Genomic DNA, 27,261 nt, shown 5'->3' with positions numbered 1-27,261 from the left:
CATACAGTCCTCATACGAGGACATGTATTGGTCCTCACTTGCAGTATACCACTAACCTTATGGTGGCATTCATTCATTCATTCATTCATTCATTCATTCATTCATTCATTCATTCATTCATTCAGATCTTTATTTGCGAGGGTAGCGTGAAGCATAAGTGGCGGAGATTGCAGGGTGAACATTAGGATAATACGCGTGCATAAGGTAAAGAGTTTGGGACGAAGGAATCCGGAAGAAATAAAGCACGTTGTGACAGCGCTGGTCCGGTACAGCTCTTCATCTTATTTTCCGTATTCATTGTGGAGGCTCGCCCCCAGTGCCGAGTGCTCCAGCGTGCTAAGTCAATCGCGGGCGGGCCTCAAACAAACTCATACTGTGTGGAATGTACAGTATTGTATTATACTCCTTTACCTTTTAACCTAAACTGTCCTTTCTCCCTGTCGCTCACCTCTGATTTCTCCTACCTGTCTCCTTACTATCCCTTTATTTCCGCCGCCCCAGTTCAGGTGCTTCAGCTTATTTCGATAGCAGATACCGGGGCAGGCAAAAGTCTTTTCCTTCCTTTATTATTTTTATTTTATTCTATTATAATAAAGAGCCACTTATGTCAGTGCACGTTAAAGAACCCCAGGTGGTCGAAATTTCTGGAGTCCTCCACTACGGCGTCTCTCTGAGTCGCTTTGGGACGTTAAACCCCCCCAAACCAAACCAAACCAAACTACTACTACTGTTCAACCACGGAAGAACTTGCCGATGTTTCTGCACTTCAGAGAGAAAGGGAAAAGAAAAACCTTATAATTTGGAGGTGGCTCAAATTTGGTTGACGCTGTAGCCAATCTTTATCCGAAGTGTTTTTCAGGGACCGGTGTGAGAGAGGTCTGCGGTAGATCAGGCCACCGAATTGGTGGTGCGTGGTTTCAGTGTGGGAGCACGTAGGAGATATAGCTGCGCGGTTTGCTGTCTAAAAAATTGCTGGTAGTTCAGCTGCGGTTAAACCTAGTGTGTACGCGATAGCTTAATTCACATGGTTACTCATGGTAAAGCTCTTAATTGTGCTGAACTGTTTTCATGGCTATGACCATGAAGAAGCTACGGTGATCCGTGTAAACGTTTCTTGGTTTCAGCTTGGCGAACCTACAGTAAGGACTGCGCGACCTGGCTCTAGAAGATCAAGTATATGCACGATCCCCACTGCGTGGTAAACTTAGGTTGGCACTTTGATAAGTCCTACAGGTTGATTCTCTGCTTGACAGCTTGGAAGAAACCGCTGTCTGTTATTTTTCTTGTAAATTTTCTTGTATATTATTATTTTTTTTTAGTAAAACTTAAATTGGTTTATAAAAAGGAAAGGCGCAGTATCTGCCAGGCTTCTCGGGGTCACCTGAACCGCGCCGTGAGGAAGGGAGGAAGGTGGGAGTGAAAGCGGAAAGAGTTTAAGTAGCGTATTTAAGGGCTGCGGCGTAATCTCGGCCACCTGGGGCCTTTAATCTGGCTTATATCGCATAACACAGGGTTGCGTCTGTTAGTAATCGGTTCACAGGAAAGTGAAGGCCCAATATCTGTCACTTGTTCTGTGGAAGAGATGCATCGCGATGCGGATGTCGTTCTAAGCAATTTCATTTCCCAACTCACCGCCGCCTCTCCTCTCCGGCCATGCCAATCTTGTCATACCTTGTAACTCTCTACAATCTCATTCATTGCAACGAGCCGATGGTCTTCGTACCGCTGTGAAGGTTCAGTGGTTAGGTGCTGCTGAGCCCGAAGGCGCGGGATCGATCCGCACCATGTCTCTGTGCAGGCGGCGCCGGTGTATTGTTACTGTCCGTGCACCATACAGAAAGCATAGTGGTTGAAATTATCTAAACCCAATCACTGCAGTGTCCTTCATACCCGAAATCGCTTTGAAACCCCTATATACCCACACACACGTGTATGTTGTTATTATTATTATTATTATTATTATTATTATTATTATTATTATTATTATTATTATTATTATTATTATTATTATTATTATTATTATTATTATTATTATTATTAAGCTCTACTTCGCGTTGAATGTCACCGGACTGGTTATAGCGGAAATTACGTCACGCAGCCAGGACAGATAGCTTGTCCGTGGCCTCAGTAAGCGCAACATCATTATTGCGGCATCGGCGCTGCTGCTACTGCCGGCGTCCTACAGCCGGGCCCCTTATCGTTCAGCCCGACGAGGGGGGCGTGAGACGGGGTCCCCCTTCGCGGGGGAAGAGGGCTAGGGGCGCGGTCCGGACGCCAGCAGGGCGTAATCGGGGCCGAGCCAGTGCGGCGTCCTGTCGGCGAGCGATAGCGCCGAGAGAAAAGCCGGCCTTTTCTGCTCGATCATCCGCCTCCGAACGTGACCGGAGGAACCCTGTGGCTGTTGTCCCGCGCGGAAATGAGGCGCGCGCTTGTCGTGGTGCTCTTCGAGGCCTGGGTCCCGGGGTCGTCCTCTGCGTGCATGGAGGCTCTCGTTTTCTTCCTACATCTGAAGGGAGACGGGCTGCTCCTCTTTTTTCTCCTTTCATAAGAAAGTAACGACGCAAGCTTTGGTTGACGGTAATTGCCTCGAAATATACCGTAGTACTTCTACTCGAAAGTTTCAGCGTTGTACCTACTTTCGTGCATGTTTGATTCATCTGTTTTCGATGCGCCGGCGCCAAACGCACATCGCTGCGCTTTCTTTTTATGTTCGTCTTCTTTTCTTTTTGGGAGGTGGGGTTTTGTCTCAAGCTGTTGCGCATGGACAGTTTTCGTGCTGGTTGTCGGGTGTCAGAGACGTTATACTGTCCGCACTCCCTGGCATGTCTTTTGTAATCTGCGGTGCAGTTTTCGTTGCGTCTACAACACTGCTCACGCTGTCTCTTGACGAAAGTTCGAGCTACCACAAAGAATCTTTGGTTAACCTTCAGCAGCGTTTAAGCTAAGTTCACCTCTCTAAAGCTGCACTACTGGGCTTCGCCAATCCGCGTTGCATGGACTACGCAGCCAGCAGAATGAGGTTGATTCATGGCTGAGGGCCCTTAACTCCATTCACCCTCTCTCTTGCTCCTTATCGCATGCGACGGGTTGACCGCGCCGCCAGCAACATCTCGGTCAAGGTGTATGCGCTTTTTTGCCCTCTGCTGTACTCCCCAATTTCCGCCTTATGCTTGATTGGGGTCGCTCCACTATGGCTTAATATTGGGGCCAGCGTTTGGATCACCAGCACCCGCACTAACTGGCATGGAATTGCTTGAGATTCGTAACCGGGATGAGGCCATGGAATGCGGGTCAGTGCCTACTTCTGAAAACGCGACTTAAGGAAAAAAAAACGATTTCTGGTAATGGAGGAGCCCCCAAGTTTTGCTATGTGAATTTTTAACCAGCAAATAAATAAACGTGCTGTAACGCCGCGGAGGACGTTGAATTCGTCTAGACTTGCATTTTCCTAAACTGCGCTGTAATCTTCGGCGAAAACCCCGGCATTTCCCTCCGTCGCAGTGCCGTCGTTTCTGATACCGGGAGTTGAGCCCGGCAACACGCGCTGACCAGCGCGGAACAACGTCAGCCACCGCGTCAGTTGCTGGAAACGGGCAAAATGTTGCTTGTAGAAGACGGATATTTTTAAAGCCGATGTCATAAGTCCAGGACATTGCAATGGGTCGACATTATTCCGGCAACCATGCGGACTGAAGGGCAGTCGGCGGTACAATTTGCGTAGCTTTTATTCATTGGCTTTCAGAGAAATCTATCACGTGACCATCTGCTTGCTCCTCACAGCTCTCGCCCATTGCGCACACAAAGCTTACCGGGGAGAGCGCTCCAGAGAAAAGCGGATTTTGTTCTCCGAGACATGTTTCGGGACGCTGAATTGGCACTACTGTGACACGTGGAAGCTGCGTTAATTGCGCGAGTTATCGTTTCAGGGTGGTGACAAAAAAAATCTACTTGCGTAAACGGTAGCTTCGTGCAACGTTTCAGTCAGCCGTTTGTCAAGACTGTCTAAAACCTCTCTGTATTGAAACTCTGTTCCTCGAGCAAATAGTTAGAGTCAATTAGTCATGATACTGCTGACTAGGCCAGGCGACTCTCAACAGCCCTAAATATGTTCTTCTTTTTAACATTGCTTACAGTTACATGAGACATCCGGTATATCTGAAGCATTAAGAACTCGAAGAAAACGGTCGAAATCATCTGATTCTACTGGTGGTTCTTTTCACGCCAAAACTGGCAGCTTACGCAGAACTTTGTAACAAGGGCGCAGTTATGTTGACGCAGTCATCTTTATTTTGTAAGAGTATCCATGCATCTTAAATCCGTCGCACCAATATTGCCTGCGCATTCAAGCGCAATCCTTTAGATATGCAAACGGAGTTTCCGCGACAGATTTCTCATTCGCTGTTTCAGACGCTCAGTACGCAGCCGCTAGCAAACCCGGAGTAGTCCACAGACAGTCGCGCTAATTGACGAAGACAAAGGCTCCTATTTGGCGAACTGGCTGCTCTGGAGGGTGGGTGTGGGGAATAGTAGGGCGGAATGTGGCGCGGTCGGGGCAAGGCGGGAAGCTGAGGCGAGCAAGCATGGCGGCGCGGGCGGACGCGTCCGCGATTAATTGCTCCGCCGCGCATTTCGCAGCGCAGGCTGGCAGCCCGTATAAAACGCCCCGTTTCGTGCCTACGTAGAACGGCATTGCTACAAGCGCGCCCTCGCCTAACGCACTCCCAAGTCCCCTTTCGCCCCGGCCATCTGTGAAGCTGCTTCCCGTTTAAGGGATCTTCCACCAGGTGTCCCCACCTGTCAAGAAAGCACAGCGAAAGCACGCTCCGGGATGCGCTTTGTTTTTCACTGATGAGATAGCTAGGTCAAGCGATTACTACGCAGTGTGTGAGGGAGAGGCGCAGCGCCACCTCCTTGTTTCGTTTCCATAAATAGCCCGCGAAGAAGCAAAGAACAGGTCGCCTTAGGATGCCTTGGACGTCCCAAGCGTGGCGTAGGTTTCGTGGGTGTCTCTTGGTTGACGGCGGCGTGCGTGCGCCCAGTTTTCTGCTCTCTGAATTCATTCATCGTGCGCCGCAGCTTCGGTTCTGATCACTTGCTTATCTCGGGTCATTCATCTTGGCTTGTTTTAGTTCTCTCGAAAGTAGGGCCTTTGCATGGTGCTTCATTCATTTGCTCCTCTCCACTAGTAGGGTCCTGGCGTGGGCAGCAGTGCTGAGGGGGACACATCCTCTCTTTCCTTGGCCGCGATCAATAGCGGCTCTCTCTTCCACACCGGGCCGGTCAGGGGCGGAGGGGAACCCCCGAAGAAAAGGGGAGAGCGGAGGGGAGCGCACTTTCGCGCATGCGCCCCACCGCGGTGTTGGTGCGCGGCAAGCGGGCGGCGTGCGTGTGTATGCCGTGGCGTCGCCGCGGAGGAGCCCCGAGGCCCGCTTGTCCTCTGCGGACGATGCGAGTCGGCTGTGCGGGCCGGCGATGGCACCCGGCCCTGCGCTGACCGCACCGACATGGACGGCGCCGGTGGCAGCGGCAGCGGCGCGATGCCGCCGCCCGGTGCGCGGGCACCGGCCGACTACTACCAGCTGCTTAGCGGCAGGATCGAGGGCGCCGTGGATGCCTTCATGGACCGCCTCGGAGGACGGCTCAGTGAGCTCGAGGTGGAGCTGCGCTACGCTTGGCGCGCCGTCGACCTGCTCTCTCAGGAGTACGTCAAGATGTGGGAGAAGTTGGAGCGGCTGGAGGTGCTTCTCTTCGAGCAGCAGGCGGTCATTGGCCAACTCATGGGCCTCATCCATAGTGAACACGGCGAGCCGCTCGCCGAAGACGTGGTGCTGCAGCTCGAGCGCCGGCTTCGCGAGGAAGTCGGCGCGAGCGACTCGGAGCCCATGTCGCCGCGCGAAGCCGTGTTCCTGCGAAGGACTGTGCTTGAGGCCGTGCCTGAGGTGGTGTCGAGCCAGGAAGAGGCCACCTCCGAGGAAGGCTCGTGCTCTTGCGAAAACGAGGAGTCGGACTCTGCAAGCGTGTTCACTGCGTCGGACTACCGCAAGTACCGGGGCGCCGCCGGTGGCAGCCTGGTGAGCGACCGGGACCTGTGCGAACTGGGCCGGCTTTCGGAGGACCTCGGCCGCGCTTCGGCGCTGGCTCGAGTCGACGAAGAGGAAGACGTGCCCTGCTGTGAGCTCTTGGAGCCCGAGGAAGACGTCAAAGTCAAAGAAGACCGGCGCGCCAGGCAGCTGGCCAGGTTGCGAGAAGCGAGTCAAGAGCTGGCGCTGGCCGTTCAGAAGAACCTCGTGTCAGCCTCGGTGCTCGAGCGGCCCGCTTCGCCGCCGACCGGAAGCCGCGAGGTGGGGATGGCCGTGGGCGCCTTCATTTCGGACACGTCCAGCGAGGCGTCCACCCAGCTGGTGCCGAGCGTCATCGAGGCGCAGGTGCACGACGAGTCGCCCCCGCCAGCAACGGTAGAACCAACAGCAGCGACGAAGCCCGAACCAGAAGTGCGACCCGAGCGGAGGAAGACGACCGGGATGTCGTTCCCGAGTCCGCGCAAGCAGCGCGCCAAAGCTCGCGAGCGGAGGCACACGACTGCTGCCGTGCCTCCGTCCACCGTGGCGGCGGCCACCGAGCTGCTTCCAGACGTGTGCCCCAAGCGTACGCTGAGTGATGTGACCGTTTCCTCGGCAGAACAAACGCCGTCCAGTTCGGCCCACTCGCCGTTTACGGCAGGGCCCGCCTCTCTGCTGACAAACTTGGGTTCCAAGCTGAGTATGGGCTACAGCAAAGTGATGAGTTCGAGCTTACTAAAGCGGGATGGTTCCAAGGAAAAAGTGCAGCGTTCGAGGGCAAGGCGCCTGTCTCTGCTGCGGTCGCAGAGTGTACAGAGTGGAAGCGACGCCCCCAAGGAGGCACAGCAGCCGCCCTTAGTGGTGCAGATGTCCTTGCCGGAGATGAGGACAACCCCGCCGGTCACTCCGAAACCAGAACACCCAGAGCCGCTGCCTGACTCCCCGTCGCAGGAAGTCGGCTCTGATGTGCCCACTTCTCCTACGCCGGGCCCTTTGGAACTGAACCCCGAAGACTTGCAGTGCATGTTCCCCACTATAGGCGAGCTTCGCCGCTCGAGCAGTGGCCAGCCGCCCTTTGAAGAAGAGACTGCCGTCCACGAGGATTCCCGTCGCCCCAGTTCCAGCCTTGCCTCATCGTTCACGTCGGAGTCGGAGGTGTTCGCCGAAGCCGAAGGGGCGTCGCCTCAACCAAGACCTCGTCAGCAGGCACCACGCCTCTCGGAGCGAGGGTGGACCGAAGACTCGGTGGACTCTGAAGCGTTCGTCGACGCCGAGTACGGGTCGCCCGCCCCAGCCGAGCGCCCCTACGGTCGTCGGAAGTTGCCCGCCAGTGACATGGGCTGGAGCGGGGAGGAGTCCTTCGGGTCAGTGTCTTCGGTGAGCGGAGGTGAATCCGACCTGAGTGTGCTGGAGAACCAACGCGATGAAGGTGTGGTGAGCTCGGGTCGCGCTCGCATACCGTCACAGCCGAGTGACGAGACGGCTGAAGCCTCTGAAGATGGTAGGTATCCTGGTGATCGGTTTCAGGATGACCAATATCAAGACGACCGATACGATGACGATCGGTATCGCAACGGTCGATACCCAGAAATCCATTATAGGGACGAGCTTTATCAAGAGCCCGCAAAGCAGGAAGCATCTCGGGAATCTGATCACCGCGTGGACCTGAGGCACTCGCCTGCTGAAGAACATTTTGCAGCAGCTGAGCTCAGTCCTGGACACGCCGAGCCCAGCGGTGTGGATGAAAGTGTTGTCAGCGGCGGCACGGTGCACGAGGAAGTTCCCAATGGTGGGACTGGCGATGAGCGGCCGCAGGAAGCGGCGGAAGGAGCGGCGAGTGTCGTCGCCGGAGAGTCGGGACCCGAGGGTGCCACAGCAGCGGACAGCAGTGCGCAGGACGGGGAAGCGGCGGCCCCGAAGTCGGAGAGGAGGGCGGGAGCCCTGCTCAGTCGGCTGGGCTCTTCGTCGCAGGACCAGGGCGACGGGGCGACATCAGGAGGAGCGGCCGGTGGCGTCAAAGGAAAATGGATAGCTCTCGTGGTGAGCGTGCGACGCATAGCAGCCATCACCCTTCTGGGGGCTTTCTTGTTTTTGCTGTGTTAGATCCTCATGTCCTTTTTTTTTTCTTTTTTTTTTTTTTTTTTGCGACAGTGCGAAGGCCGATGGTTGGTCTGTCATAGCGGCGCCTCTCTCTCACAGTCTAGCGGCTAATGTAATTGATGGTTACAAAGGTATTGCTCGGGCTGAGTGCCGCAGATAAACCTGACGCTAGTTCAGCGTCTTTTTCTAACCTTGGCTCGTATGAAAAGAAAGCTATAAAGCTTAATTTTCCTGCATGTGTTGTCTCTTCGCTCTATATCTATCTCTTCTTTTTTCTTTTTGCTTCTTTCTCGAAGAGCGCTAAGGAAATCTACGTGGCAGCTCGTCTTGGAAGACATGGAGTTTAAACCGTGATATGGTCCGCGATGGCAAAAAGGCTACACTGTGCAGCTCTTGCGTTTGCGTACAGCGGAAGCCGCATGCTGTCGGGGCTAACTTGAAAGGGGCGACGGGGCAGCCCAACGGGTAGCCCTTCGTAGAGAGGAACTTCTTATTGAAAAACTGTGCCTTAACTGTCTCCTGACACAAAAAACAAGAGCTTAAAAAAAGGATTATCTATGCACATAGGACAACCAGCCAAGCAGCTGTTTGCAGAGTTCATTCATAAATCCGCCCCTGATAGCGATTTAGCTAACTACTGTGGGTCTTAGTATTCTGCCCGATATATAGGAACGCCGAATCGCGTCTAACTTTATAGCCAAGTGTGCTTCGTTCGCAGCCATCCATGACGACGGTAACTTCAAAAGATGTTGTGGTTCATTTTTCCTAGGCGCAAGAGTTCGCGAAAAAAAGAAACAAATTTGGAATTAAAAAAAAAAAAAAGGAAACGATGGGGCGGGGGGAGGATGAGGAGGCAGCTTCCGCAGTGCGCCACGCCACTACTCGTGGCGCCAAGTTCGTGTTGAATCCTGCGGTAATTTGAGGCTTCACTTTGCTGCATTGTAGCGAGTTTATGGATGAAAAGGGGAAAGTCCTGAAGAATGCTGTCAGAAGAATAGTTTGAATTTATTGTCTTCGTGCGACTTAAACACTTACCGTCTCAAGACCAGCCGTTGTGCACTGGACCGGCTGACTGCTGCTTGCGGGTACAAATGATTTTAACTTAGTACAAGCTGATCCGTACCTCCAGTTGCTGGTCTATTATGTTCGGCCAGGTTTCCTGACACCCGATAAACCTAGCCGTTGGAAATGTCTGAAATCACTTCGGAAAATATCGCGGGAGCTTTCCAAGAAGGAAGCCGTGCGCGTTTATGGAGACGGAAAAGAAACAAAACCCCTACCGTTGCTAACAGCAAACCTATCGAGTGGTGCAGGCATTCTTGAGGCGGGGTATTTTCAACCGTTGCACTACCTGGTGGCCTAGATGTAGACTCGGCGCCCATGTTTGGCCAGGAAAGACGCCGATGAGGGCTGCTAGTGGAACGGGAGGGGGAGACAGATGATGATGTCTTACCTGTGCAAGCTGCTGTCGAACCGAAGTTAAGTCCACTTTCGAGCTCGAAGAGGAGCATGATGGACGGTCCTAAGGCGAAAATGCGTTTGCGGTGGCATCTTGCGTCTCGACTTAAGTAGTGGCAAGGAGTCCCGCTGTCTGTCTCGTTTTCCATCGGTCCAGTGTGATTACAGAAAGGTTCTTTGTCTGTAGGTCAGTTTTGTTTGTCTTCTTTTTTTTGTGATGTAATTAGAGGCCAAAAAAGTACTGATCTAGGCCGAAAACGGTGCACTTTGGGCACGGGATAAGAGGAAAAAAATAGGCAGAGATGGAGGTAGCTTTCGGCGGCGAGGAATCATTATTAAAAATTTAAAAAGTGTGTTCACGATGCCTAGAGAAAGACCATTTTGCCTTAAATATGTTCTCCGGTTATAGTGGCCAAGTCGGGCAGTCGAAAGGCAGCCGTTGATGCCCCCTAGTCGCCGGACGGAAACCGCGTATCGAACGGACCAGTCGGCGCCGGAATGATTGATGACCCAGGGAGTACCTGGGCGTTTGCGCGAGTCTGCGTTTGCACGCCTGAGGAACTGTGCCGAAAGGTGAACATTCGGCGAAACCTTGCAATGCCAATGAGGCATAGCTTGCAGCTCGCGTTCCAAAAGGCCCCGAGTGACGGCCGCAGAAGACGAGGGCCAGTGTTCTGTTTTGGGCGAAGCTCGTGCTCCGAATGAATATATACTGACCACCTATTTCGGTTTCCAGTATGGCGTGCGCTGAGCCCCTCGTCTTAACCAAATTTAGTATAAAAGCATAAACTGGTACCATCGCGACGAACTGCGACGTGGTCGAAAATGGGAAGCTTTCATGTTTTTTAATGTGGCACGTGTTCGAATGCTTCGTTGGCGAACTTGGCGACATTATTATTGTTCACGAGCAAGGGACGACGGAAAACGGCGTTGAAACTTTGCGCTTAGTTTTGTCAGTCGATGTCAGTGTTCTGATATGAGGCTGCGACACGGCTTCGCGCAATTCTGTGCCCTGAACAGTGTAAAAATGGCCTTGGCAACTCTGCAAAGCAGCTTACGGTCACCAAAGGGCTGATCGGCTACCTTTGTTAACGCTTTTCTGGACCGGACATTGAATACGCAGTAACATAACGCGTGGTTCAGTGCGAAAAAAAAAAAGAAAAAAAAAGTTAACTGTGATATGCAGGCGACAGCGCTCGTGAAGGAGAGGACAAATGAGCGATGTTGCGGACGCATGGACTAGCTTTTACGCCCCTGACGCAAACGTCCTACTTCTCTGCATGTCGCTTGGTGAACAACGACCCTTTTGTGTCGTTTAATTTTATCGGTTTCTTCAAGGCAAAATTAACGACTTTTGAGGTCCACAATCTGTTCCATGTAACCGCATGAAAATTGGCATGCACGCGAAGGGCAAAAATGCTAAGTATGTTACGAAACAAGCAGGAATAATTACGCGCTGAAGTAAATTGGCTGCGCACGAACTTAGGGTCAATTTTTAGAAGTGCTTTTCTTGTTGTCGCACACGGTGCAAGCGGGCTACTAAATCAGTAAGTTCTCCTACAATTTTACTGCCAAAAGGTAGCGAGGTTAGGTAGAAGATGCCTTTTGCTGCAAAGATTGCTGCCACGCGCCTATGTTGTTTGTTCTAATTTGCTGGGACCACACATGCGCAGAAACCGGCGTAGCATCTAGAGGCACTGTTCTGACACGAGCTTTGCTTCGCCGTCAGCGTGTGCACCTGAATGTTTCCTCCGCTTAGGTTTGCCTTCGTGCTCTGTCTTCGCTATTGTCGCGGTGCGTCGACAACGGGGGCTAAAGGCATTTCGTGCTTAAAGAATTGGTATATCAGGGCGCCATATATTTTTCGTGTCGACCTGCGTGATGGTTTTGTCGTACTCGTGCGATCTCGCAAAGCTCCTTCACCCGCGTTCTGTTAGGAGCTGCTGTGGTGTCCCCTCCGCTCGTGTACAGCTGGCGCTGTCCGGCTAGAGTCGCTGGAATGTCCGGCAGCGTTGGCCGTTCCCTGGTGACTAATGATTTCGCCAGTTGCGATCCCAGATGCCCGCGTTGAGCGATTTCCGGGCAGACCGCGGCTGCGCATATGATCTATGTTGCCGCCGCCTATGTCTGCTAATGGCAGCCGGGTGCGCGTTTTTTCTGTTGGGAAAAAAGAAAATGGTGAAGGAGGAGGGGGGAGCGCACTTCGGCGGAGGCGGGGTTGGCTAGACGGTGTCTGTCGATGTCCCCACACTACACTGGGGCAAATGCGTCGTGCATTGTGAATGTGAGCTCTCGAATTTAGAGGGAGACAGTTGACACCCGTTGTTGCGTCTTGTCAAAACTAACATGGCGAGAAAGGGGGCTAGTTATAGTCGCTTACTTATAGGCAAAGTGCGGCCAGACTGCGAAGAAAAGGAAAAAGAAAATAGACAGTCGATAAATAGGGGCCAATTTATAAGTGGGCCAGAATACTAGCAGGATAACCATTTCGTGTTGAAGTGGGAAAGCGCGCTTTATTGCAAATCAAGTGATAGGAATGCCGGACAGTCGCTTTTATTCGATGTTTTGGACCTCCTAAATGCCTGAAAAGGCGATTGGAAAGTATTAATATTCGTTTTGTTTTAAACTGCTTTCACTTTGCGACCACATCATATTTGTGGTGTAACTCTCCTTCGTCACTAAGTAGGCGCCTGAGCAAGGAAATAGTATGTATTGCGCTTGAGGCCAGCCCCGCGGCTGTTGATACCATGTCACGTGCCACGCAATAGCATGCCGCAAGAACATCGCTTGCCGCTACACATGCAGGAGCCGCTGAAGCTTTGCCATACCGAGGCCATGCGGAGTAGTCTCGAAATATTGTGGCGAATTAACTGACTACATGCGCATCGAAACGAAGACACCATATGAGGCACACAGTCGCAGAGTGCCGGCAAAACGGCGTGCCTTCTCTGATGTTCTTTTTTTTTTTTTCGCGCTCAGGTATTCGTCACGCAAAACCATTTCCCTCTACTAAGCGCCTACGAGGATTACCCCTCACGGGAAGATGGATCTGAAATATGGCCGAAGAGGGCGAGGCGAACCCTTTGACAGCTAGAGGGAAGGAGCAGGTCGTATGGTGCCGCGAGTGGAATGGCGGCCGAAGCGGCATTCTATAGGAGCGGAAGTGCGCCCATGTGCCGGAGAGAGGATGGACAGACTTCCGGCGCACCGCCTGTTGTCCACCTTTGCGCCTGACAGCCGTGAATGGTGCCGTCGTTCGCGCCGCTGATCGACATGCAAATCGAGACCTCCTGAGCGCGGATCGGCCGCTCCTAGGAGCAAGCCGGTTAATCGAAGCGACTCGTATATAAGAGCTTTCGCGGCAGAGAAAGGGGACTGTTCGTCTGCCGTTCGTTGTCGGTGCTCCGGGAAGTGACACTGGACGCGCCGGAAGTGTCGAACGGCATTTTCAGTCCATGAACGACCGCACACTATGTTCCTTGAGACTCCTTCTGGTCCTCGTTTGAGGTTTCAGCATTGAAACAGACGTCGCGGATATGCGCATACTCGGTACCTGCGGGTTTTTTTTTTTTTTATTTGTCAGCCGAAATGGTGTCTAGCGAGTTTCCCTCGCGTAGCAAAGCTTCCAACTGGCGTGTACTGCTCTCCCTAAAGCTTTTTGATAGGCATGCGAGGCTGCTGTTGTGTACTCGCTGATGAAGTTCGAGTTGTTTGAGAACTTGCATGCGTCCTTGTTTTCTTAGAAGTAGGGCAAATGAGGAGTAGGAAATGAGCGTTATGAATGCAGTCCTGGCACGAAGACGCCTCCTCCGGCAGTGGATTTTATGGCTAAATCGCAACGATTATTATGCACCGCCAACATCAGGTTCACATCGCATTCGAATCTAGCCGTACCGCTACGGACATTCACCTCGTTCCAGCACATCGGCACGAGTAGCTGTTGGCACATTTACTTCATTTGTGATGTTTGTTTTAAAAAGAAGACGAGTAATCAACTAAACAAGCTCCTTTCATTTCAGGCTACCAGGCTCACTTTTATCGCGCAACATTTCGTTTCAGCTTGCTGTCTAATCCACGGGGAGCCGACTATTTTCTTGCGTCAGAGGCTCACGCAGCTAGCTCTAAACACCTTGTATCGTTTCACTTCCATCGTTTAAACATCCAGATTATTTTTATATATGGGAGAGGCCTTCGCCCTGCAGTGGGTATAGTCAGGATGATGATGATGATGATGATTTTTATACTTGTGAGCGTAAACAGCCATCACGAGCTCCTCGCGGTAAACTACACTTCCGCTTCGACACTGCCTGCCGTAAAGGTATCAGGGAAGTGCCGTTTTGGGGAGCTTTCCATCTGATAGTGAAGAGACGTCGCCCGGCGTCGAGGACAGCCGAAGAATTGTGTCGGCGCGTTTTAGGATCATTGGCGCCTTCGTAGCGCGGGCTCGTAAGAGGAGCCCCTATTATTTCACGTTCGACTCAAGCGCGCACAACGCCTTCGAACCAATGCTTTTTAATGCGAAAACAATTCTTGGCTTATGAGTTGACGTGGATGGGCAGCGCATGTCCGCAGGTCAGTAAAGAAAAAGCATTGCCACTACTGGTTTTAGAACCCGAGTCAGAACGAACAGATCTGCTTCCATTTTTCTTTATTTCCTGCTTTGACATAAATACAACCAGAAAAGAAGACAGTGACGTACCAGACATGCGTTTTCACATCACGCTGAAACTTGTTCCGTGCAGCCAATTTTTTTAAACAAGTTGAGCCATTCGGGCGGCTCGCGCTGAGCTTCAAAACGTTATTTTCACGCCTAGAGCGAACGTTTTCAACGGCGCGAGGGACTTGCATTGTTGTCCTCCAAAGGCTGTGGAGGCTCAGAACCATTGTCATGTCGTGTGGTACCCCGCCGTTATTTTTGTCCGACTGATAGCGAATACTGTGAAACATGACTGGTAATTAAAAAAAATTCTTTGGTCTCTGAAGGACATCCCAGTGGAAAATATTGTTCCAACATTCCATAAAAGCGTTTTTTTTTTTTTTTCAGATTTGTTTCAAAGAATACAATTGTTGACCAATAGACAAAAATACTTTTCTCGTGAAGGCATGTTTTTACTGAGAAGGCGTTCATGTAGAATTTGAAGAAAAGTGACATTAGAATGGGTTTTGCTGGCATTTCCTTCACCCTTTTAAGGACATCCTGTCTCGAGCCATGCCGGTAAACCATCCTGTGCAGAAGATCCGGCATCAGGATTTCAACGAGCTCACTGTATAATTCATTTCTTTTCACACTGCTTAAATAACCTGAAGAGAAACAAACGTACCTTAAGCATGCGGATTGATTGCAACTTTCGAGAAAGGCTGCGAGTACAAATTTCCACAGGAAACAACCAACTCTTGCAAGGCTTTAGACACACTTGTATGGCTGTGCGCAAAAAAAAAAAAAAAAAAAAAAAAAAAAAGGAAAGAAAATAGCCTTTCTGGCCGCGCAAATATATGAAACGAGAGACAGTTTGCCAAACAACGAAGGCAGACAGACCGCGACCCCAGTTGCCGACTGACCGGAAAGGTTTGCGCGACTGCACCTTTCTCAGCTTGAACCCCAAATAAATACAGCGAAAACGTGGTGCAATATCTCTGTACATTAACACGCGTCATGACAAATATACGACAGTTTTGCTACGAACAAAAAAAAAAAAGCAAACTGTCGCATATGGGCGAACACTGAAACGTCTCTGCCTTGCCAACTTTGCGACATCTCTCTAGCAGCCTGCGTTTCTTGTTCCCACATTATTTCGTTTTCGCGATAACAGTCAAGCCACAATCCCGGATATTTAGTAAACTTAATCGTTCATGCCATGCCGGCAAAATAACGCGGCGTATTATTCTCTGTGCCGTGCCAGACTTCTGCACTTCGATTTTTCTTCCACTACTCTAACGCAACCTTAACTACCTTAGTGATATCGTAATCTTGACAAAAAACTCGTATATCATCCACATGTGACAAAAGTCTCACTTCACATCATTGAAGGTGAAAACCTGTTATTTTCTTATTATACAGCACAGGTAAACAAAGAAAAAAAAAAAGACAAATTGCAAAGAGTAATGGCGACATCGGGCGTCCCTGTCTCACGGAAGATCGCACAGGAGTGCTTTCTGCAGAGATTTTGTTAACAGTTATGCGTGTGGTACAAGTAATGCAAGCCATCTTACGAGTCTAAGTTTTTTTAACTGCAATGACGTCGAAATTATTTTCCAAGATTAAGCGACTCAGCTGGTATTGCCCGCGCCGCGAAGTAAGGCCGCGAACATTTAACGTTGCAATGCGGAGTGCTTTCTGGTTTATCTGCCATTTGTGAGCAAGGACAATCAGGCCGCATGTTTACCTTATTGAGCCCACAGACGACGGGCACGACTATGCTATCGCTGCAGCTTGTCATTCCTGGTGTAAAATTGCTACACACACTCGCGCTGTGCATTAAACATCGCCGTCTTCATCATGTTTCAACTACAGCACACTCTTACGCTCTGCATTGAGCGTCGCCATCTTCATGAACTTCTGTATGCGTCTCTCTTTCATTTCACCTAGGTAAATTCGCCATACACATCTGCATCTGTCCGAGTGCGGTCGAGGTCCGCAAGCATAGTGTGGGGAGAATCCGCAATGCGACGTTACAGAACTCGAAATACTTTCGCATTACTGTACCTAGTTAGAGTTAAAGGGAAGCTGAAACACTTTTCGAGAATTTCACGAGGTGCACGCGTTAGAATACATCAAACTTGTAGATTTCGCTCACGAAGAGGTTTTGCGCTGCCATTTAAACGTATGCAATCAAATATTGAAGTCGCGACGAAGTCAGGCGTTTCCTCACAGCAGCAAAGCAATGCGGAGAAACTTGATGACGACGACATTATCGATGGCGTCATTCAAACTTCTGACGGTTTCGCCCAATTCCTTTCACGAGTCTCCCGATGCCGCCGAACAATACCTCGTGGCCTTTACCTTCGTTGGCGTTGGTTTTTCTTCCTCAGTGTAATAGCGTTTATGCGTTGAAAATGCATCACCTCCGCAAGTGACGTCATCGTTGGTGTGCCTACTTCGCACCGTGTGCTGCGGAGAAGCCTGAACGCTTCTCCAGACAGTTTTAGTCAGCAATTACGGCGTCAGTGTAAATGCTACAGCAAAACAAATTGCCAGGATTTACCATCAGCCTTCGCAGATTCAACTTTTTCAATTTATTTGAATTCTAAAACAGTTTCAGCACTTTAAGTTCACCCCGAATTTCTTTTTTCCTTTCCGCATCATAAAGAAACCGCAGTTCGCGTGCAATTATCTTCCAGGGTGAAATATGAGCGAGGTAGACCGTCATGGCGTATGATTGAACACGGAGATTTTAATCCCCCTACCCTCATGTCGTCTTATGCGAACGCGCGAGTGCGCCGTCTGTGCGTTTTAGGTTTCATTAAATTGGAAAACACCTGGCTTCGTGTTTCCATCGCTGATCACGCTAGCATTAAGAAGCAGAACACCCTCTATCTCTCTCTCCCCTCCCTTTTTTTCCCTTTTGCCTCTGCTTTCGTCCAGTAGTCATTCTGGGTGGTAATTTCCCGGCCTCGTTCGCCGCGGGTTGTGCAGCTTAGAACACAAGCGCAACAAACAAAAATATATGCCTTTAATAACCTGTTCGTAGAGACGTTATCGTTTCTATCTTTTTCTTGAACATACCAGTGAACCTAACCATGTGAACACGTCTCGTGTGTGTGTGCGTGGGTACTGGTCACTGTCCTTCGCTCTTCACAACACGAACAGCTTTTCGAGCTTTCGGCTTGACGAGCTTTCGTTGCTTTGATTGGGAAGTCTCGGTTTTCTTCAAAATGGACGCAGTAGTTGGCCCCACCTGTCTTTTCTTTTCATAAATACTTTGCAGCCACCGGTAGCCTGGCTGTTTAGTTTTGTCAATGCGTTGCAATGACAAGGACTGTTGACTACGCGCCGTCGGCTTTGTTCCTGCTCGTTGGCAAAGTTGACAGGCCCCAGCAGAGAGAAATGGCTGGCCTTTTTTTTTGTTTGTTTGTTTGTTTGCTTTTTGAGCCGGTGATCTTGTCGGATGCGCAGTCGCAATTATGAATATCTGAAACTGCCTCTGCGGCATGATCGTGACCCGAGACCGCTGCGTTCGTGTCGACTCTCAGTTGCTTCGTACGTTTGAACACCTTCGCTTGGCTCATTCATTCTGCGAAATTGTGGACTCGATTCAGATCGTTCTTTTTGGTGTTATATTGCGTCTTTCGGAAACCAGGGGTAGCACGAAAAAAGAAAACGTTCGTCGCGTAATGCAGCGTGCAGCAAGATGGGGCGGGGCGCTAAGAAGGAAACACTGGGTGAACAGACGTGCGTCTTCGTCCAGTTGTTTTCTTCTTTTTTTTCTTCGTGTCACATCTTGATGTGTGGTGCTGCTTTGCATGATGACCTACCAACACAACGTACGTTCTATGCTAAAAAAAAAAAAAAAAAAAAGAGCCGCTCTGGTTTTGTCTGTGCATTTCTTTAGGTAATGATCCTTGTTTCTGTGTCGTACGCGATAGGGTTATGGCGCCGCCGTTGCATCCATTCGCTTTAGAGATTCGTTTTTCTCTATTGCATTGCAGCTTTGGGTTCACTGCGGTTATATATATATATATATATATATATATATATATTACCGGGCTGGGAAAACAATTGGTGCGTCGATTTCTTTTTTATTTTTATTTTTTTACTCTGTTTTTTTTTTTTTTTTTTTTTTTTTTTTTAAAGTCCAGCGAAGCCTGCTTGACAACTCCCTAGGTTCTATGCGGTCTTTGTCGGGAGCAGTGAACCCTGTACTTGAAATCCCCTGGATAGAGCGGCGCTGTGTCCGCATTTCCCGCGTGATGTGTCGACAGTGCTTGCTTCGGCAGCGAGGGCGCCCCCATGTGATCCATTCGGCTGCTGCGTACTGTCCTTGGCTTTATTTGGAAAAGGGCCGCGCTCTGCTGCACTCCCTCGGGAGAAACACAAATACTCTGCGTCCACTCGCTTTCTAGTCGCCGGCGATATCCCTGCGTCGAGAATAGTCTCCCCTCTAACCGAGCACGCGGATTGTTTGCCCTCGCACGTGAGTGTTTTTTCAGTGGCGGTCGGCTTTACATCTCCCGTCTATTTTGCCAAGGCACCATAGTTTCCTCAGTTCTGCTTCAAGATTTCCTTCACTCTGCCTTTTTTTCGTACCTCCAGTCTTCTTTTCTTGTTTTATTATAGGTATCTCGTGTGTTTGTTTACCTGCTCTGCTTACCCTCGTCGCTGCTTTTCTCTGCTCCTCCATTACGTATCCTTATATAGCTTTCCTTGTTCTTCCGAGAGTGAAATTTGCCTTTCCAAATCCCCCTGCCATTCCTCCTCCCTGTTTCTCGGTCTTCATGTTGGTTTTGCCGAAGGAATGGCTCATAGCCTTTGAGGCATTCGGACCGAATTCTCCGAATGCGCGCCTCTTGCATCCGTCCGTGAGCCGCGCTGCTTTCTTCGCGCTCTCTTTCAGGAGCAACCATTTCGTGCGGGACATTTCATTCCTCTCTGGGGTCTTTCTTGGGTTGCGTTGCTCTCAGCCGCCCCCGTATTTTACCTTCCTTCGCACGCGCGGTGCCCACACCGCCCGGGCGACGAAACCAAACAAACGCTGGCAGCGCGGCGCCCTCGGCCGCCGCTGAGAAGCAGTATAGTGCCACCAGTGGCGGAGTGGAGAGAGGTACCTCCTCTATCGTACCTGCGCCGGATCGCGCCAGCCCTCTGCTCCCGATCTCAGTTGCTTTATATCCTCCTCGCGAGGCAGTGCACTCTAATGTCTCACGGTCAGATTTATCGTTATTCGTGTGCATCACTTTGTTACTTCTGCGTAGCTGTTTCCTTCTTGGTATTCATGTGCGACTCGTTTCTTGGTGCGATATGTTTTGTCTTTTTCTCCTACTCTTCCATTGGTCGTATAAGGGACCGATGGGGGGGAATAAGGAAGGGTCTCCAGGGAAGCGCAAGTCAGACTGAATCGTGCAGCAGTAGAAGCCTGTGATCGCCGGCACGCGAACAGGTATACGATGCCCGGAAGATGGGAGGAAAACCTGCCCGAGCACCGCAGTCTGCTTTTGTGCGGCTTTGGGGCCTTCGTATTTATGGCCGAGCAGTGTGCGTCTGACGCCGAGGAAAGGGGAAAATCGTGCCGACGGCGCATCGCGCAATCGGCGAGGTTTTGTGACTTCGCGGCAGATGTGAGCCGACTCTTCCTGCGCGTTTATGTCATTACGGAACGATTATTTTTCTTTAATAATTGTTTACCGGACGTTTCGACTGTGGGCTGGAAACATTGCAGCACGGTATCGAACAAAAATTCTGATGTAGCATTTGTATTTTCAGTCCACGGCGAAAACATTACACGGCGCGTTTCTTTGTGTTCGTGGAAATGTGATCCATTTTTGTTAACGCGACAGCGTCAAGACACGTTCAGCGGAGACCATAGGTTACGCCGTTTGCCGTAGTAGTAGTAATTAGTAATGCACTTTATTCAGGACTCAAATTAAGCGTCCAACAGGTCGGCTGCCTGTCGTACCAAGAATAGTTGTTCCTTCGGTGAAGAAGATTCCAGCCAGGCACGCCAGGATACAGGTGGGGGGTATGGATAGTGTGAGGATTGTATGGCGGCAGGACAGAGGAAAAGACAGTGTTCAAGATTCGCGTAGATGGAGGGGCAGTTAGGGCACGAGGGGTCAGCTCGCATGTGATAAAGGGAGAGGCGCGCCGGGGTAATGAGGGCATTTGATTGAATTTTACGGAGAACTACTCTGGCTTGGGGGATAGTGAGGGCTGGGTGGGGCGCCGGAAGACGGGCAAAATCTTCCTTTAGCTGCGTATAATGCTCTTTCAGGATGTGTTTTAGAGCGTATGCCTCGTCACTTGTCGGTGGGCTGACCCAGGGGATCACCGGAGCCCGGTTATGGAAATCGCTGGCGATCTGATTACACAGCTTATTTCCGGCGATCCCTGAATGACCAGGGATCCACTTTAGAGTGACAGTGGCTGGGCGTAAGGCGAAGAGGGCCTCATCGAGACTGTCTCGTAAGTCAACGGGTATGGTGCGGTTGTGGATGGATCGAAGAGCGTTTTGTGAGTCCGTGTATATAATGTAGTTGTTTGTGGAGGGCATTTGCATGAATGTCTGAGCGGCGTGCACGATGGGCGTGATTTCAAGCGTGGTTGAGCAGGGAGGGTTGCTAAAAGGTCCACACGTCTGGCATATGGGGTCCGGAAGATGCGGGGAATGGATGACATATGCGCCGGTGCCAGTGTCTGAAAGGCGTGAGGCGTCTGTGTACGCCACCGTATGAGTAGAGAAAGGAGGGTTGTGGTGGGTAGCTTGTGCCTGTCGACGACCGTCATGTAGCCCCGGCTGCATGTGCCGAGGGATGGGTGCAATCCGGAGGTTAGAAGGGAGTGCATGACCGGGTATGTGGAGAGGAAGATCAATGGGGGGTATTCCAGCCTCCCGCAGAATCCATCGACCCTGTTGCGTGCCAGACAAGCGGGCTAGCTGGCGCTCCCGATGGAAGTTGATGAGCGCAGGAAGAGGCAGGAAAAGGCCTGTTTCGTAGAGTCGTTGGTTGGACGTGTGAACTGGGAGATGTAGTGCGGCTTTGTATAGAGTGTTGAGTGCGGCTCTGAGCTTGGTAAGGTGTTGCTGTGTAAGTTTAAGGTAAGGTATGTAGTAGAGGATTTTGTTTAAGGCCAAGGCGTGTGCTAGCTGCGTGGCACGTGACTCGCTTAGTCCAGCATGACGCTTAACTACACGCCGAACCAATTGAGTAACTTGATGACATGTGTTAATGTTCTGCTGAACGGAGGGCGTGCTTTGTTTCGTGTGAAGGTGCATACCGAGAACCCGGCATGAATTGACTCGGGGTATTGGTTGGTTATCGATGTGTAGTGATATGAGTGACTGGGTGGAGCGTTGATATTGTGTATGCGTGAGGAAAAGGAGTTCGGATTTTTCCGGTGCTGGTTGAAGTCCGGTGTGAGAAAGAAAAGAGGAGATGAGGTCAAGGCCTTGCTGTAGCGTGTTTTCGACATCTCCGGGGGACCCGCGGGTGCACCAGAGTGTGATGTCATCAGCGTAAAATATATGATGCAGATCGGGGATGGAGGTGAGCTTTCTGGCTAGTGCGGTCATGCCGATGTTAAAGAGAGTCGGGGAGAGCACAGCACCTTGTGGAGTGCCACGTGTTAGGGCGATTGGTTCAGTAAGAGTATCTTGTAGTCGAAATTGGGCCGTCCTGTTCTGCAAAAAGTTACGGAGATAAGTATATGTGTTATGCCCGCAGTTAGTGTGCTGAATGGAGTCGAGCATGTGATCATGGCTGATGTTGTCGAATGCCTTGCGAACGTCAACTGTGACCAAGGCATGTACCTGAGCTGAGGGGGGCTGGAGGAATGTGTGTTCGAGGAGGAGGAAAAGGTCTTGCGTCGAGACGTGAGAACGGAACCCGATTAGGGTGTGAGGAAAGAAGTCGATGGCGTCGAGATGCTCCTGAAAGCGGGTCAGAACCATCCGTTCCATAGTCTTTCCCACACATGAGGTAAGGGAGATGGGACGAAGGTTTTGGAGAGTAGACGGTTTACCTGGTTTCGGAATAAGGACAATGGTCGAGGATTTCCACTCGTCGGGGAAAGTGCCCTCAGACCAGTGTTCGTTGATGTAAGAAAGAAGAGTTTCTTTGTCGGGGTCAGGAAGGTTTCGAAGAAGAGTGTAGGTGACGAGGTCCTCACCTGGTGTCGAGGAGCGGGAATTTTGTGCGAGAGCAAAATCAAGCTCGTTGAGAGAGGAGGGTTTGTCGAGATCTGCTCGAGAGGCGCCTGTGTAAGCTGGATAGGTTGATAGAAGAGGTGGAGGAATATATAGGTTCGATAGAATTTGCTCTAGTTGAGTGGGACCTTGCAGGGACAGAAATTTATCGATAGTGGGGGTGGGGTGGGGTTGGGGACCGAGAAGGGAGCGGAGGAGATGCCAGGTGGATTTTTGGTGGAGGGTGCCATTGATGCGGTTACACACTTTATCCCAGTTAGATGCCTCAAGGGTCGAACAGTAGTGTGTTATGTCAGAGTGTAGTCGGTCTAGTGTTTCTTTGAGTTGGAGGTTGTGTGGCTGTTGTCTGATTCTTCTAAGGAGTCGCTTGCGCCGCTTCCACAGGCGGATTAGGTGTGGGTCAGGAGTTACAGTGGGCGCAGAAGACTTTTCTGTCGTAGTTGCAGATTGTCGTGCCGAATAAGAGATTGGAGCCAATCTGGATATGGGGGAGCTTGGGATGAGGTGGAAGTGCGGATTTTGCGGAATGATTCCCAGTTTGTGAGGTGTCGCGTACTTTTCCGGTGGCGTAGAGAGAGATCGAGAGATAACAGAATGATATAGTGATCGCTGAGGAGCTGTGCGTCCGTGCTTTGCCAGGTGATTTGTGTGGAGCCTAGGAAGAGCGCGAGATCAGGGGTGGACGGTTTTTGTGTGCTTGTGCCTGTGCGTGTGGGTGTGTCAGGAGTGTTGAGTACGGTGAAGTGATTCTGCATAATGTGTGTGTGAAGTATGCGGCCAGGCCGTAATGTAGTCGGGTAGCCCCAGCTGACGTGCGGGGCATTGAAGTCTCCTGCCAGTAGCAGCTCGTGGGTGGGAGCTAGGGATGCAGTGAAAGAGAAGAGTGGTTTGAAAAGGCAGTATTCGGTGGGTCTGTTATAGAGATTGAGGAAGCATATAGGGCGCTGTTTTGGCGAGGGATAAAATACGAAAGCAATGAGATAGGGTTGTAGCACGGTCGGGACTTCGATGTGTTCGAACTTGAGGTCTCTACGGATGAAAGAGGAAACGAGGAGTTTGGTAGTGTTGGGGGTGTGCAGTCCACGGTATCCAGGGATGTTATGAGTGTGCCGTGTTTCTTGAAGTAGCAGGAAAGCCGGTAGAGAAGGAAGAGTGAGAAGCCATTGATACAGAGGTATTTTATTTGTTCTGAGGCTGCGGCAGTTCCATTGCACAATTTGGAGTGCGGTTGTGTTAGCCATTATAGTGCGTTAGAGGTGGGAGAGAACGACGAAGACGGCGGGGGTGGAGGTAGAGGACCTACCTCGGCCGCCGGAGTTGGGTGTGTACGTTTGAGAGATTGGGAGGTGGCTTGCATGGGGGTGGGAGTGTTGAGGTGGGTGGTTTTTTCGAGGGAAACGACGCTGTAGGTGAGCTCCTCGATTCGGGAGACGAGGGGGGAGACAATGGAGAGAACGTTAGAAACAAGGGTTTCGAGGGTGGAAACACATTGGGTGATTTCGGTCAGTTGTTGCTCACACGGAAGAAGACGGTTTTTTAGATCAGTGTATTGTTGCAAAAGTTTAGCGGAGGAGGGGTGGAGAGGGGGGATGGGAGAGTGCCTGGCGTACCTGAGCATGAGGGGGTGTCTTGCGAAGTTGCTGTCAGCTGTGGTTTGACCGGTGGCAACCTCTCCTGAGGGGCCGCCTGTTGGTTCACTGCGGAGGTGGACTGATGCGGGGTGGGTTCTTTTGGTCCCGTGATTTGAGGTTGAGGTTGGGCTGTCAACTGAACAGTAGCAGGACGCAGGAACGATGTGGTCGGTGCTGTAGATGGCGGTTGAAGAGGCATCTGGTGGGGCTGGTTCTTTCCCCAGGTCGATGTGGCAGGTAGAGAAGTTAAAAATTGCGCAGATGACTGCGGATTCGCATGTAGGGCAGTGCTATCCGGGCCCGTAGGTGGTGAGGCCTTATGAATCGACGTAGCACTGCGTAACTTGATGCGCTGCTCATATGAAGCTTTGGCCCGGGCTTGGTCTTGCTGATGCTGAATGGGACATGCGGTGTCGAACGGTGGATGGTCTGCTTTGCAGTGAAGGCACCATGGCGAGCAGGGATGGGCGTCGTCAGCTGATTGGAGCTCAGTAGAGCAGATGTTACAGCGGAGGTAACGTTCGGTGCAGGTATAAGTCCGGTGCCCGTATTGCAGGCATTGGGTGCATTTATATGCCTTGGGGTGATGTGGGCGGCAGCGATACGCGGCGCGGCGAAAATAGACGGTGTTCGGAATTACTGAGCCCTCGAAGGTGATGAGGACGGACTCGGTGGTGCCCATCATGCGGGCGTTGAGGATGTTTGCAGAATAGCTTTCCAGGCCTTGCATGAGAGCAGCTGTGGAGAGTCCAGCGTCGACGCCGTGTATCACACCGCGGCAGGAGTTGGTGGGGGCTGCGATGTATGAGTGCACGAGCATTTCTTCCTTGTTGAGGGTGATGTGATTAATGGCACTCAGGCGTGAAGCAATCAGCTGGGACGAGGTCTTGATGATGGCAATCCGTTGCTGGGGCCGGAGATAGAGGGAAATGTCGGAAGAGGCACCGGCAGGGAGCTGAGCCGCCGCGGAGAAGGCGGTGAGTAGAGCGTAGGGCTTTACAGTAGGCGCAAAGGCGGCGGCGGGGAGTTGCACGCACACAGAGTGGAGGGCATACCGGGAACGGGGCTCAGTGAGTGTCTTACGGGCGGCGGGTGTAATCCATCCGTCTGCGGGGTCGGGGGTAAAGTCCGCGGAGTCGAGGAGGGCGTCGTTCGAGGTGGCGGCGGACGGTGCGGCGGTGAGAGGCATGGCGGCGATGTTTCCAGGGGCAGGCTGCGGTTGGAGCGTCGCTGGGGCCGAGGAGTCCATGTTATGCTGCGGGGCTGCGAGGCTTACGAGGGCGGCGGCCGCTTCGGATTTTCTAACAGCCGCTGCCACGCAATGAGGAACGGTACCGGGTTGTACTTGGTATCAGTCGGTGCGCGGTGATGAGGTTACGCGCCGGTTGAAAACTTTCAGGGGTTGGTGGCGCAGAACAGCGATGCGTGCGGATTTGATCGGAGCTCGACGCGGGTGCTGCTGCCCTGGGCGACGCCACCTGGTGGCCTATTTGCCGTATATAGAGAATCCTGGTCGGTAGAAAAGGTTTGATGGCACACTTGGAGCGGCGAAATTGGAAGTGATTGGAACATTTCAGTAGACTGTTATTAGAAGGACTAAAGATCGCAACATGGCTCAAACGCATTAGAGCGTGCAAGTATGTGTCGTAAACCTGTTGCGCTGAACAGAACATTGGGATTGGGGTGAGATAGGAAACCTACACCTCTTAGTATCCGAGTCAGAAACTCTACCCCTAGTCCTGCCCAGGACCATCCGTACGACTTGTTTAAAGCGGGGCTTTATATCCATGCCTCGTGGTATTTCAGATAATAATGTGTTTTACGACTGTTTGCTAGCGAGTATGTGCGACTTTACCGAGGCTCTAATGCAGGCATAACTGATTAAGACAGTAGCGAAGAGCATGGCGGTGAGGCTTGAATCTGCGGGAACGAGGAGTCGCCAGAGGCGCTGCTGACGGATGCCATTAACACACTCTGTCGCGTCACAAAGGCGCTGGAGCCAAGTGTCCCTCATTTTTCCTTTATTTGTTTTCTTCTGCAGATATAGCAAGTTCTCTAAACACATTATACGCTGTGTTTTATTCCGAATTAAATGTCCCTGTCGTGATATGAAGGCGAGTGGTTCACATTTTACAGAACGTGATGCTATTTAGGCTGCGTTGAACGTCCCGTGGCAGTTCTTGGTTTCTCTCCGAATTTACTGTGCCTTTAATGACTCCCCCGTCTTATAAATTTAAGGGCACAGCGCAGTTAGCTGTATAACAACGAGTACAGTGTCGTCACTGGACATATTTATTATTTTCGATGTACTCTCTAGGAATCGAGCTGGTAGACTGGCAAGGACGGTTGCCATGTGATCGCTACTGCGCGCCTGTTTCTTGATTTCCTAGGAACATTTCTTCTGTTTAAGAGGTCCCTATACAGTCCTCAAAATAACTTGATAATGCTGAGCAGAAGTCGTACAGCTAAGACGTACTCACTCATTAAACGCGACCTATCTCTTGATCCATATTGCTGTAAGAGGTCGGCTCTGCCTCCCAGTGAAACTTGTTGCGGCGAAGCACGCTTTACAGGTGATCAAACGCTTCGGGATGATTCGCTGCGCGTCGGGGTTGGCGATAATGAGAATCACGAATAAGAAACAGTGCCTCTGTGAAATAATTATTAATTGATGGAAGAGAGCCCATGTTCACCTCTCAGCCTCAAGACAAAAACAGGGCATGTGCAAGGCCTGCGAATCCTCGAGCTCATTGCATGCTTGTGGTTTATCTTGTTATGGTCACACTTTCCTTGCCTATGTTTAGGAAGTCCTAAAATGTTGCATCATGGCAGAAGGTTGCTGTTAATGCTACCTGCCAACCATAGCGTTGGCCGGTAGCATTGGCGGGTGTCCCTTGTATGTCGTGTTCTTAGTGTCCATGTGTTTTTTACCGTTAAAAAATGATTCCAGCTGCCAACCATCTACTGTGTTAGTTGAATCGCTGGGGCCGCTTTGATTTTCCTTTTCTTTTTCTTCGACCGTATCTCGGGCATCTTTAATGAGCAGCCTTTCCATGCTGCTCACTTGTCCCAGACCTGTTTGCACGCCTGGCGTGCTCGATCGCCACTCCTAATCGTCTTGGTCTGCACTTTGTAAACAAGCCTCGTTTTTATTTT

At 51.1% G+C, this 27,261-nt stretch overlaps 3 protein-coding genes across 7 annotated transcripts in view; 2 read left to right on the top strand and 1 right to left on the bottom strand.

Annotated features, from left to right (window-relative positions):
- The window catches only part of LOC146197787 (protein unc-13 homolog B-like), a 363,959-nt gene that overhangs the window by 120,772 nt on the left and 215,926 nt on the right, over positions 1-27,261 (top strand). The gene's annotated exons all lie outside the window — the stretch shown is intronic.
- Positions 4,331-27,261, top strand: part of LOC146197790 (uncharacterized) — a 76,119-nt gene continuing 53,188 nt past the window's right edge. The window contains exon 1 of the mRNA XM_084593025.1: positions 4,331-8,099. Coding sequence (XP_084449151.1) covers positions 5,505-8,099 — 2,595 coding nt within the window. The 5' untranslated portion in view covers positions 4,331-5,504. The remainder of the gene's footprint in view (positions 8,100-27,261) is intronic.
- Positions 20,195-22,219, bottom strand: LOC146197791 (uncharacterized). Its single transcript, XM_084593010.1, has one exon. The coding sequence runs from the start codon at positions 22,217-22,219 to the stop codon at positions 20,195-20,197; it is 2,025 nt and encodes a 674-aa protein (XP_084449136.1).

This window comes from Amblyomma maculatum, chromosome 2 (genome assembly GCF_055883805.1).
Source record: "Amblyomma maculatum isolate TAMU_Amacu chromosome 2, ASM5588380v1, whole genome shotgun sequence".
NCBI classification, from domain to species: domain Eukaryota; kingdom Metazoa; phylum Arthropoda; class Arachnida; order Ixodida; family Ixodidae; genus Amblyomma; species Amblyomma maculatum.
The sequence above is the reverse complement of the archived record's forward strand: the minus strand, read 5'-3'. Positions and strand labels throughout refer to the sequence as shown.

Bases quoted from the DNA above. Each gene is read 5' to 3' on its own strand.
- LOC146197791 (XM_084593010.1), bottom strand. From the start codon at position 22,219: ATGGTTCTGACCCGCTTTCAGGAGCATCTCGACGCCATCGACTTCTTT.